Source organism: Thalassophryne amazonica, chromosome 12, assembly GCF_902500255.1.
Source record: "Thalassophryne amazonica chromosome 12, fThaAma1.1, whole genome shotgun sequence".
NCBI classification, from domain to species: Eukaryota; Metazoa; Chordata; class Actinopteri; order Batrachoidiformes; family Batrachoididae; genus Thalassophryne; species Thalassophryne amazonica.
Genome location: NC_047114.1, coordinates 12,375,933 through 12,389,494, shown reverse-complemented (window position 1 = coordinate 12,389,494; position 13,562 = coordinate 12,375,933). Strand labels below are relative to the sequence as shown.

Sequence of the window (13,562 nt, the reverse complement as noted above, 5' to 3'; positions counted from 1 at the left end):
GTTAGCGTGAAGCTACTGAACATACAGAAGTAGCTAATGTATCTCCTGTTCATGGTTATTTTATGTAGCAAAATCACAGGGAGGCAGCCTAGCATTAACCAAAGAGCACGCTTTTGAGTTAGCTGCATGCTAGCCTGCTAGGTCAGCGATCTTGTTACGAGAGTGTAAAAGCCATGTGATGTACTAGCTAGCTAGCTATACAGATCATTAGGAATGTGGTTGAACATTTCCAGACTTGTTTTACACTTGACTGCAAACTCTGCAGAACAGTTTTGGAACTGTTTATGTTTTTATTCATAGTTTTTTAAGTTTAAGGATTTGAGATGGTTAAATTACATACCAAACAAAACTTCTGACACTAATACTCTTTATGGACATGATATTTTTTGTACATTTAGTTAGTGATTTCTTTACAAATCAAGTTAAAAGAAAATAATTTCCTGCTGGATCAACAAAATCAGATGTTTCTCAAAAACCAGTTTCCTGCAGACTGATTTCAAACATCCTGGGGTCCACTAGTCCTAGTCCCAGTATTAAGGAGAAAAGGTTGAACTTGGTTTTACATTTACGGTAGGCTGTATGTTGCACTAAAGTAATGTTACAAAAGTGTGACAATTAAAAAAAACATTTAATTATGGTAAATTACTATTATTTGTTGATTTGCAATTCAACAGATTGCAAACATGCTATGATTGGGAGCCAGGAACAAAATCAAATTCAACCCCAGAAGCAGGCAGCCAGGACTCGGAGGTCTTTGTATAAAAACCAAGGTGCTTTAATAATTCAAAGTGACATACAATCCAACATACAGAGCTGAGGTGAACATCCTGTGAGGGTGTGACCCAGGGAATAGGGCTGAGAAAAACAGGGAGGAAGCCAGAGTGACAGACGTACAACCATCGGGAACACCACAGAAAATGACTCAACAAGGTACATAATACAAATGACCCACACTCGAACAGAAAACAAGGAGTGTCTTATGAAGACTGGGGAATACCCACCTACACACACACAAAGACAGAACCCCACACAGAAGACAGACAAGACCAACACATGAAAACATGGCACAGAGAAAAATATATACATACGACTGGACAGACTCACAACAGTACAAAACTTCAAAATCAGTTTGTAATATCAGGTTGTAATATACACCATCAAATAATATAAAGAGGTTAGGACCAGTGGACCCTCCCCGTGGAGTGTTGTGTAGATGCTGTAACCTCATAGTCAAGACAAGGCTACGTGCTATATTTTCCTCGTATCATGAACACATTTTTATGAAAAGGTAGTGGAGTCATCATTCATTCATTCATTTTCTGACGCTTATCCAAGGCTGGGTCATGGTGGCAGTAGACAAGCAGCTCAATCCACACGTCCCTATCCTCAAACCAGGTTTTCTAATCTTTCCTAGGGGATTCCGAGGCATTCCAAGCCACCTGGGAAATATAATCCCTCTAATGTTTCCTGGGTCTTTCCCCGGGACCTGTTCCCAGTTGGACATGCCTCTCTATGGAGACGATTAGGGGCAACCTCACCAGATGCCCGTATGGAAACAAACTGCACAAAAAAAAATTCCATATATAATGCAAGTCAAGTCTGGGAGCATGTGGCTGGTGCTGTGCCTGACCACATCCACAACACAACGTAACTCCCTTGGGTCCTGGGTGACAACCACCCAAGCAGACAATGGGTGCATCGCCACATCTTTGAAATAAACTTGTATCTGCCACAACCAGATGAAAAGTGGATGTGTCCTTAGCATTCTCCAGTTACTGGGGTTCTCAACACTTGGGCACCTGCATGCTGGGCCATGCACACATGGTCAAAATGTCCAAATCACTGGTCCATCACACTGCAAGTCAGGTACAGTGGGAAAATAATCAATGCCATGTGACCTACAATCCACCAATTAAATGACAATGATCAATTTAGGTGTGATATAAATTACATATTACAATGTCCAAAATCAACATATACTCCAAACAGGTTTGGCCTGATGTGTTGGACGTTCTGTTTGGTCTGACATGTTGGGCACTCTGTTTGGACTGATGTGTTGGACGTTCTGTTTGGACTGATGTGTTGGACGTTCTGTTTGGCCCGACGTGTTGGGCGTTCTGTTTGGACTGATGTGTTGGACGTTCTCTGTGTTAACTGCTGTATTTTGCAGTGTTTACGTCAGGAGGACAAAGACAGCCTGTGATTGGGCAACAAGGCAAAGGTCCATGTCAACGTTCATAATATTTCAACTTGAAGTGAAAGTTTCAAAAAACTTGAATCCACAAATAAAGACAATCAATCAAAGAATATTCTAGAAACACTTAACCGTCAAACCTTCTGTACTTTCTTTGCCTCAGCTGAACTTAAATATACTCAATTGTTCAAACACAAGGCCCCGCCCCCAATACAACGGCACAACATTAATGATGTTGCTGTGTGTTTCAAGATGTCCTGAAAGTGTCCAATTCATTTAAATGTACATGACACGTGATGCAGAACTGCTTCAGTGCAGTTCTGCATCATCAATAAATCTGCTTCTATATTTTTTTACGAATGAATGTTAACTGAGATTCCAGATCTTCAGATTCTGCCACAATGACTGTACCTGAGCACAAAAAGCCTGATGTAAGACAGATGGAAATTTAGTATTTGTACATTTTCATTCTTTTCAGGCTTTTGAATAACTTCCGAGCTTCCTCAGCACTCGTTTGCAGGTGGTTTATGTTGCATTTTTTTTTTTTTTTTTTTGTCCATGAGCCAGGAGGCAATTTTGACCCAATCTGTACTACTTAGGGGACTAAATAACACACAGCAGACACAAAAATGCATGGTGGTCATACCAGGGTGGCAACTATAGCCAGGTCAGGGTCAAAATTTTAAAATGCTCCATTGATATAGAAAAGTAAACCAAATTATTTGCCTGATCATAAAGTTAGGAGAGTGGACTATGTATGACCAATTGTTCTGGAGTTATGGGGTAAAAAATGGTGAGAAAGGTCAGTTTGCACAGGGGTCAAAATTTTGGTAAAAAGTGATGAAAATTATTAGTAGAGCGAATAGGATTAATCAGTGGAATAGTTTTGACTGTACTGAATGTTTTGACTTCAAAGTAAAGGTCAAACAATGCTGATGTCGATTAGATTCTATGACGCCATAACATAACTCAACATGACACATGATGCAAATGATTCTTTTTCAAAACCATGTTAACATCAGCTTTTATCAAAATTGGAGAAACTTTAACTTTTGACCCCTGTACAACTTAAACTGACCTTGTCACCATTTTTGCTGTTTTACCTCATAACTCCAGAACATTCTGTCATAGATAGTCCAAACTATGCCATTTTTAAATCATTATGATCAGACAAATAATGTTGTATAGTTTTCAATGATGGGAGCATTTTAAAATTTTGCCCTCTGTGTAATTTTTCATTGACCATGGCCACCATACATTCATGTGTAGGTCATGTTACACTGAGGCTGGATTGCACGTGTTTAGTGTCATTAGGTGGCATCAGTAACCTGCTCGGCTCATGGACTATTTCTGTTGTTTGTGGATTTTAAGTGTAAGTGGGTCTTTGTTCTTTACCCAGAGTTTGATCTTTTTGAAAACACTTATTTTGGTGCCTTACAGGGCTGAAGGTGAAATGACTTGAATGTGGCGTTCGCTGTGTTTGTGTTCATTTTTAATGCAACATGTAATGTATAAAGATTATTTGTACCAATGAAGAGTTTGGTTTTTGTTGTCCATTTGGTTTGTAAATTGATACGTGCAGATGTTTCTTGTCTGCACGTTGCAGCTCTCCATTGACAGCTGGTTCCATCATGTGACCTCATCCTGATGAGCTGTTGAAGGAAGAGCTTGTGTTGGTAAGACCAAAACTCTGGCGTTTAGCTGCTGTTAACTCATCACTCTCGTTTTAGTATGAGAAGTCAGAGTTGATAAGATTTCAAAGGCGTTATCGATTCAATTCCCTGATCAAATCCTGACGATGTATCTGTGGTAATAAAGGAGGCTGACACAGGTTTTCACCAACAATACAAACGTTTCCTGTTGTTGCTCAATGCAATTTGATGTCCTGATGCCAGATGTAACATCATCACACAAACAATTTTGCAAAAACAAAAAATAAAAAAACAAAACAAACAAAAAAAACAGATAATTGTCTGAGCAAGTATCCCTCTTTGTTACCAGGTTTTATAAACAAAGGAATTTCTGGTATCTGTAGGTTTGAAGCCATTAGATTACAACTGACCTTCTAAAATGGCTAAAAGCTTTTACTATCTTTTGCCTCATAGACCCCCACGGCCCCCTCTGCAGGTGGTGAACCCACAGGAGGGTGGGCCCATGTCGCTCTTTCGGGCTGAGCCCGGCCGGGCCCCATGGGCTAAGGCCCGACCACCAGGCGCTAGGAATCTCGATAGGAATCGAGATTCCTATCTCTCAATATGCATCATCACAGGAACACCGTTTCCCTAATTATTTTGACCTGTGTCTGAATCATCCGAATGGTACACACACACACATATTATATATATATATATACACACACACGAGGTCTGTTAGAAAAGTATCGGACCTTTTTATTTTTTGCAAAAACCTGATGGATTTGAATCGCGTGTGCTTGCATCAGCCAACCTTGAACCTTCGTGCGCATGCGTGAACTTTTTCACGCCTGTCGATTGCGTCATTTGCTAGTAAGTAGCCTTTGTGTGCAGACGTGTTGTGCTCTCGGCAGATTTTCATTGCAAGGAAAAACACGGAACGACTGGAGCAGCGCCGCATCAAATTTTGCCAGAAACTGGGCGACAGCCAGGTGGAAACCATTTGGAAGATTCATACGGCTTTCGGTGATGATCCTGTGGGCATCACACAGATTAAGGAGCGGTACAACCGGTTTAAAGACGTCCGCACAACGGTGGAAAGCGAGCGACGGTTGGCCATCAACATTCTGAAATGACCAGATCATTCCAAAGTGAACGCTGTGGTGATGCGGGACCGTCGTGTGACTATCCGAAAATTGTGGAAGAGGTGGACATCAGCACTTTTTCGGCACATTCCACTGTGACAGAAGATTTGGCCATGAAAAGACTGGCTGTGAAATTCGTGCCAAAGCTTCTGACGGCGGGGCAAAAGCACCTTCGTGTTGAAGTCTCACAGGACATGCTGTGGCATGCCCACCTCTTCCACAATTTTCGGATAGTCACACAACTGAAAAGTCACCGAAAGCCGTCTGAATCATCCGAATGGTACACACACATATATATATATACACACATACATACATACATACACACACACAGTCAAGCTTTGGACAAAACTATTGTACCTGCATTAATGGTAAATGTCCAACAGGTGGAGACATTGATCCATTTCAAGAAGCTGGAGTACAGGCTACTGTGGGACATCACCAGCAACAACCAACCTGTTGCTTATATTAGTATCTACCAATATGTAGACATGTGTGTCTATTTTAAAGCTTTTTTAATTATTTTATTTTTGCTTAGCACCAAAAACTGAGCCATGTATTTGACACTTGGCTTTATTTATGTGCCTTCGTGATCAAGACGTTAGCCACCCACCACATCCGAGCTGGGTGAGAACTCACTGAATGCGAGCGTGAACATTAGCAGTGCTTATTTACAGACTATGTTGATTTACTTAAAGTGTGTGTATAAGTATTCTTCAAGAGAATAATGGAGTTCACAAACACTCGGAATTTGAAACTTTTTTTTTTTCAGTTATGGTCCAGTGACATTGTTCCACTGGATCGGGATTATTGTTGAGCCACATGATCACCATTATTGACTCAAAAGAAATAAATACAAACAATCCCACACTTACTTCAATCTTTATTTCAATATAAAACAGATTATACAGAAACAGGCTCTAATTTAGATAGAAAAAACCCCCCAACTTGTTTTATTAACTGAGAAAATCGTGACATGGTCGTCATTTAAGACAAGAGAAGGCAAAGACTTATTGTAAAAAATATAACAGCCACGTGATTGATTATATAATATACATAACATTGCACATTATGCCAAAAAAGACACCACACATGAAAAAAAAGTGTACATAATATACAATAAGGCACTGTAGGGGAAAAACGTGCATGTGCATATTGAATGGATCTGCCGCCCGCGGAGCTCCAGCGGAATGTTACAAATCTCTGTCCTGGTTAATGTCACCAAATGTATTTGGACTCCAACAAAGTTGAAGGAAAATAATGAATCCCACCGTTCTGTCTTCCAGTTCCCTGTGTGACTGTGACTGGAGCGGCAGACAAGTCTCTCCAATCACAGCCACTGAAGGTTTTAACTCCTCTAGAGTGGTCACGGGGTTGGCCTTCCTCATGAGTGAGTTTCCTTCATGTTATGCTCACTTTTGAGTGTGCCGTTTAATAGTCTAGATTTCTTCATGATTAATTTAACAGATGACTAACTGAACTGTAGATCTTTTATCAGCTGATTTAACAACGAGCGAGAGAACAGCACACAGCGGAATATGGAACAGCTCAGAAGATAACTGTAGTTTAGATTACTTTTGGTCCCCTAAGGCAGCATGATGGAGTTTTCAACACCACCTGGTGTTGAGGTTTCAAAATGCAACCAAACCAGTAACTGAAGCTCAGCCGTATCACCAAAGGTCCCCGTGTATGACAAAGAGACACAACGCTGTAGATGAGAGAACTCAAGTTCTAACCTTTTCAGACTATAAAATGTCAGCGTTAGAAAGCTGGCCAGTTTGGCTACCACTGTGTAGCTTTCACATACACGAAGTGACATATGCAAAGTTGAAAATATAGCTGTATTTTCCAGAGTATAAGCCACACCAGAAAAGAAAATGCCTCTTGAAGACAAAAAAAACATATACAAGTTGCACTGGAGCATAAATCACACCTTTTTCTATATCATCAGCTCTTTACAAGTAATTTGAGATTTTTGTGCATTGCTGTCATGTACTTATTACTGCCATTTATTTCTTTTATTACTGTAGTTTATTTAGTACTTTGATTACTGAGAAAGCCCTGTATAAATAGTTATTATTATTACTATTATTGCCATGAGTCATAATATTAACAAATGCCTGATCTTTCAGTATGTCACACCAAATTCCACACTACTAAAAAAATAAATAAAAAAGCAACACACTGTGGTATACAAACAATGAATGTTTATGAGTGCAGTCATAAGAATATTTTCATTTCCACTGCACTCATAAACATTCATTATTTGTTTAATATGACACCTAAATAGATCCATGTCATTTGATATTTTACATAAAGTTAGTTGCTTTTTGCTGGCACAGGAAGCTGAAAACAGTGGGGCAGAGACACCTCTGTGCCACACAGCAGTTGACTCCGCCCACACACGCTGACAGTGCTTCTTTGGCTGCTAGAGTTGTCCCCTCAAGCACTGCGTAAGCTTCTCATTGGCTTATAGTGTAGTGGAGTTAGCTTCCGTGTGTCATGAGCGCATTCTTATGAAAAGCTAATCGGAGTTGTGCAGTGGTGCAAAATGCATAAGACAAAATTGCCCCCCCCCCCAAAAACAAACAAAAAAACAAAAATGATGCCAGTCACACTGTGGGATGAATAACCAACATCACATGACATACAAACACACCAATCAAATGTCAAGGATCTATTAGGTGTCAAAATGTTTTGTGAAGAAGACAACAGTATCGTAACTTCATGTCTAAACAACACAATAAGGGGGAGAAACAACGTACGGATCCATGCAGTTAGCGGCAGAAACCTCAGAGCGCCACATAAACGTGCATTTCTCCTGTCATCTGACCCACATTCTTTGAGTACTACATTAAGTATTGGATGGACTGCAATCTAAACCTGACCACTAGATGGCACAGAAAACATGCTCCTTTAAGTCATTAATTGCACGGAACTCATGCTGTCATTTTGACACTGTTCAGGTGATTTTAGTGAAATGACCCTCAGACTAGTTGAACTACGAGTCCACGTTCACATAGAAAGAATAACTGTCAAAGTCCAAATATTCAGCAAGTCCAAAAAAAAGACCCACAGCCGAAAACATATATACAGTGAGGAAAATAAGTATTTCAACATCCTGCGATTTTGCAAGTTCTCCCACTTAGAAATCATGGAGGGGTCTGAAATTTTCATCTTAGGTGCATGTCCACTGTGAGAGACATAATCTAAAAAAAAAAAAATAAAAAAAATAAAAAAAATCCAGAAATCACAATGTATGATTTTTTAATAATTTATTTGTATGTTACTGCTGCAAATAAGTATGTTCAACACCTGTGAAAATCAATGTTAATATTTGGTACAGTAGCCTTTGTTTGCAATTACAGAGGTCAAATGTTTCCTGTAGTTCTTGACCAAGTTTTCACACACTGCAGCAGGGATTTTGGTCCACTCCTCCATACAGATCTTCTCCAAATCTTTCAGGTTTGGAGTTTCAGCTCCCTCCAAAGATTTTCTATTGAGTTCAGGTCTGGAGACTGGCCAGGCCACCCCAGGACCTTGAAATGCTTCTTACGGAGCCCCTCCTTAGTTACCCTGGCTGTGTGTTTGGGGTCATTGTCATGCTGGAAGACCCAGCCATAAACGAATCTTCGATGTTCTTACTGAGGGAAAGAGGTTGTTTGCCAAAATCTCGCAATACATGACCCATCCATCCTCCCTTCAATACGGTGCAGTCGTCCTGTCCCCTTTGCAGAAGAGCACCCCCAGAGTATGATGTTTCCACCCCCATGCTTCACGGTTGGGATGGTTTCTTGGGTTGTTCTCATCCTCTAAACATGGTAAGTGGAGTTGATTCCAAAAAGCTCTACTTTGGTCTCATCTGACCACATGATCTTCTCCCATGCCTCCTCTGGATCATCCAGATGGTCACTGGTGAACTTCAAACGGGCCTGGACATGTGCTGGCTTGAGCAGGGGGACTTTGCTGCCCTGCAGGATTTTAAACCATGACAGCATCATGTGTTACTAATCTTTGTGACTGTGGTCCCAGCTCTCTTCAGGTCATTGACCAGGTCCTCCTGTGTAGTTCTGAGCTTTCTCAGAATCATCCTTACCCCATAAAGTGAGATCTTGCATGGAATCCCAGACCGAGGGAGATTGACAGTCATCTTGTGTTTCTTCCACTTTCTAATAAATAATTGTAACAGTTGTTGTCTTCTACCAAGCTGCTTGCCTGTTGTCCTGTAGTCCATCCCAGCCTTGTGCAGGTCCACAGTTTTGTCCCTGGTGTCCTTAGACAGCTCTTTGGTCTTGGCTATGGTGGACAGGTTGGAGTGTGATTGATTGAGTGTGTGAACAGGTGTCTTTTATACAGGTAACAAGTTCAAACAGGTGCAATTAATACAGGTAAAGAGTGCAGAATAAGAGGGCTTCTTAAAGAAAAATTAACAGGTCTGTGTGAGCCAGAATTCTTGCTGGTTGGTAGGTGTTCAAATACTTATTTGCAGCAGTAACATACAAATAAATTATTAAAAAAATCATACATTGTGATTTCCGGATTTATTTTTTTTTAGATTATGTCTCTCACAGTGGTCGTGCACCTAAGATGAAAATTTCAGACCCCTCCATGATTTCTAAGTGGGAGAACTTGCAAAATCGCAGGGTGTTCAAATACTTATTTTCCTCACTGTATATATATGGTCATGTGAAGTGAGACAAATTAGAAATTTTTAGTGCCATCATTTTTTTCCTGATTGTGCACTCAGCAAAGTACCTCAAATGTGTTCTGGACCTTTATGGAAATGCTCCCCCCCAATTCCAAAAGGTCCAGAACACATCTTGAAATGATTTTGCTGAGCTCCAGGTTCATCCTCAATCCAACTGACCAACCAACTGAAAACAGCCAAACATGTTAACAAGCTGCAGGCGGTTCTGGACAGTCTGACCTCTGTGTAGTTAACCGTGCGAAAGCCAGAGTTACCGAAAAGGTAGCGTTCCGGTGATGGACATATGGAGCCATGATCCAGTTTTGTTGAGAAAATGATGAAATATCTGTGCATGTGATAAGGCTGAGCTGCCTCAGCATTCTTTTTCTTTGGTGAGCACCATTTTGACAAAATACTAACATTTGCTATAAGGGGTCTAGGGTCTGTGACATCACAAAGCAGCTAAAGGGAACATAGGAGCACCTTCAGGATTGTGGATAAGCACGTTGGTTTGAAGCAGTCACATCTGTGACCTTCAACTCATCACAAGTCAAACCTGAAATGACGGAGAGGAGCTACAAATTATTTACAGTTAACATCCAAAGCGTTTCCGCCTCCAGTTTTTTTGTTTTATTGCTTTACATTCTGACAGACCGACATTCACACACAAACAGCCCTCAAACCCAAACCTGAGACAGAAACCGGTGAGTGAAAAAGAAAACAGATGTCAACTCAACTTGGAGAATTCATCGCTGAGAATCTTCAACAAAACATCGGCTCATAATTACTGAAAAGCATCAAACTGCTGATATCAAACATAAAAGCTCGAGCCGGGTCGGGAGGTCTGGCTGCAGATTCATCCATAGCGCCCCCTACTGTGCTGGAAGGCAACAAGTGCAGCAGTTTTCCTTGGGGGGGATTTGTTGAATAAACCGCAATTGCTCAGAGGCACTTGGGCAGAGTGCTGTGGTGAAGATCAGGTGTGGACCTAAAATGTTTTCAAATGGAAAAAGAAACAAGACTTATCCTTAAGATCTTCGCGGTGTGACGTGTGCGAGCATTGAGAACGGACCGTCCACAGCTCCCAGTGCCTCCCCAAAAGTCAACGGTCAGGGTTCACCAGGTGCTGCTCAATGACTGACAGTTGCTGTAGCGCTTCTTGACGATCATGCTAATGTAGGCCTTCATCAGCTTGGCAATGTCCATCACCTGTGGAGGAGGAAGAGGAGAGTTTAAAGTTCATGATGTTACATGAAGAAGAAGAGCGGTCTCCTCTCCACAGTGGAAAACTGGGACACTGAGATAGCTCATAATGGAGGAGGAGGAGCCACAAGAGACAGCCTTTAATATTAAAGCAAACAGTGTCCAGAACTGAAGCCATACATAAAAATCACCATTATTAACTTTTAAAAAGGTAAAGTTTTAATGTATTAAAGGATTACTCCTGAAACAATGTTAAATTTTCAAGTTTAATTCTGGGAAATGTTATGAAATACAAACCATTTGTGTTTCGAAGACCAGCTCGCGACCCTCCACTTTGATCTTGTAGGCGTTGGACAGCGGAGCACCAAAGGACAGGATCTTTTCATATGGGAAAACCTCCAGAGGCCACGGTTCTCCTCGTTTGTACACTGATATGGCCTCGCGGCTGACACCCAACCAGAGCACGGACGGGAACGTGCCGTCCCGACACTGAAACGACAAACAAAGTCCTCATCACTGTGAGGAGACTAAACCAGCTCTGGAGATGAGGAAACACGGGGTGGAAAAACCTGGTTTCTTTGATAAGAACAGCAACGAGCATCTGTAAATGCAGATTGACAGAAGACATCGGTTTACTCTCACCTCAACGTTGAAGAGCGTGGATCCATATCCCGGCCACTCTTTCACCACAGCCATGTACTTGACCATGGCCTGTTGTTGGTTCATCCCTTGGAGTTTCTTCCATTTGTCCATCACGCTGGTACGGACCGCTGCTGCTTCCTCCCTCATCCAGACCTCCAGGCTGTTCTCTTCTTCCAGCTTCTGTCGGCTTAACGAGCCACTCCGGAAGCTCCGCCGCAGTGTTCCCTCCAGGAAGCTGGAGCGTTTCCTCTCCGATGTTCCTGAACCTTCTGTCACCGAACCGGTGCCTGACGCAAAACTCTTAGCTGAGTTCTGCACGCGAGTCCGTAACCGGGCCATGGGGAACACCTGTGACATTTCGGGGATGTTGGCCTGGGAGCTGTGGTCACCCAGAACATACTGCAGTCTGAGGGATGCCAAGAACTGCAGCGTCTCTTCAGGGGCCGGATATCGACCACGAATGACGGCCTCATGCGCCTGAAGAGAGAAACTTTAGTACTTAGAAAAACTAAAGTAAATTCACTTGTTACATCATACAGTTTGTTCTCAACAAAGAATCCTGAAGAACCTCTGTACTTAAGGCCCACAGCATACGATGTTTCCTGAACAAAGGGAAAAAAGTAAAAAAGTGACAAATTGTTGAGAAAAGGTGGGCGAACGAGCTTTATCACTGAATAGCCTGTGAATAAGGAGCACAAAAGGAACGAAAGAGGAACAAAACGAAACCAAAGCCAACGTTGATCTCCACACTTTAAACAAAATGCACCTGGAGCCACTGCTGGAGCAGTGTGCGTCTGCATCTCTGCATTCCAGGACTTGGCACTGTGACGGAGATCATAGCGCCTGAGTCCTGGAGAAGCTGAAAAGAGAAGAGCGTGATCCGACCCTCTGTGGAGATCTGTGCTCACGTCGGTGGATCCACCTGCTCTGGTTCCTTGTCCAGAACAAACATCAACAGACTTCTCCACATTTACTCACGGATGGTTTGTTTGCGTGCGCAGCTCGCTGTCACAGTAAGAAAGATAAAACTATGACAGAACTCAGAGCACAGACCTTCAGCTCAGCACAAGAACAAATATAACTAGAAGAGAACTCAGACTGCACAGTCTGCTGCAGCCAAACTGTGCAGTCTGATTTCTCTGTGCAGAGAACCTGCAAGCTGCGTCCTCACCGGCTCTCTGCCCTCTGCTGCGCGCACCTGACACAGACATTGCTGCGTCGTCATGACGTCACATGAAGCAGCCCGAAGCAGACCTGGTGTCATTTTCCTAATTTCAAACAGCTGTTCTTGTACTTCCAAATAATTTTCATTCAAATGTGTGGTTTTCTGGAATTTCTTCAGAAGAAAGAAGTTGTTTTTGTTTTTCTTTATGATCTTACTTTGACTGTGTGTTGCTTGCACCGTGACAACACGTGCACACAGGACATGAACATGTGTTTGCTTGCGCTGTATAACACGCGCACACAAATATGTATCTATATGTATAATATGAGAAAAAAACTGGTAAAACTTAAAGAACCTTAAATCTCTTTTCAAATCAGAGGTGACCAGCAGCAAAAGCGAATCTCATGACAATAACAGTATTTTTTTTTTGGGGGGGGGGGGGTGTTGCTAACCTGTTCGATACATGAAGGCAAACTCCACGGTGTCTTTGGGGACACTGTCCTTGTCCAAGAAGCAAGTAAAGCTTGAAGTATAACTCCAGCCGGTGTTTTGTTGGTCTTGACTGCCTGAAAGCCTGTGAAGGACAAAACGCATTAATGAAGCACATACCACATTACAGAAGCACAGAGCACCTTAACAAAGCACAGAGCACCTTAAAGCACAGAGCGCCTTAACGAAGCACGGAGCACCTTAATGAAGCACAGCGCACATTAATGAAGCATAGAGCGCATTACTAAAGCACAGAGCATGTTAATGAAGTGGAGGCCACGCTAATTAAGTACATAGTGCATTACAGAAACACAGAGCGCCTTAATGAAGCACATAGCCCATTAAAGAAAGTCAAAGTGTCTTATAGAACAACATTATAGAAGCACAGAGCGCGCTAATGAAGCAC

At 42.0% G+C, this 13,562-nt stretch overlaps 1 protein-coding gene and 1 long non-coding RNA gene across 2 annotated transcripts in view; both read right to left on the bottom strand.

Moving 5' to 3' along the window:
• On the bottom strand, positions 1–8,090 carry LOC117522667. The gene is made up of 3 exons (XR_004564285.1): positions 6,193–8,090; positions 5,209–5,212; positions 1–12 (listed from the first exon to the last, which is right to left on the bottom strand). It is a non-coding gene; the product is annotated as an uncharacterized LOC117522667 (long non-coding RNA).
• A 1,894-nt stretch (positions 8,091–9,984) lies between these two features.
• Positions 9,985–13,562, bottom strand: part of myo10 (myosin X) — a 289,282-nt gene continuing 285,704 nt past the window's right edge. Inside the window, exons 36-39 of the mRNA XM_034183772.1 lie at positions 13,131–13,241; positions 11,503–11,992; positions 11,158–11,349; positions 9,985–10,866 (exon numbers count right to left, since the gene is read on the bottom strand). Of these exons, the coding sequence (XP_034039663.1) occupies positions 10,774–10,866; positions 11,158–11,349; positions 11,503–11,992; positions 13,131–13,241 (886 nt within the window). The 3' untranslated portion in view covers positions 9,985–10,773. The remainder of the gene's footprint in view (positions 10,867–11,157; positions 11,350–11,502; positions 11,993–13,130; positions 13,242–13,562) is intronic.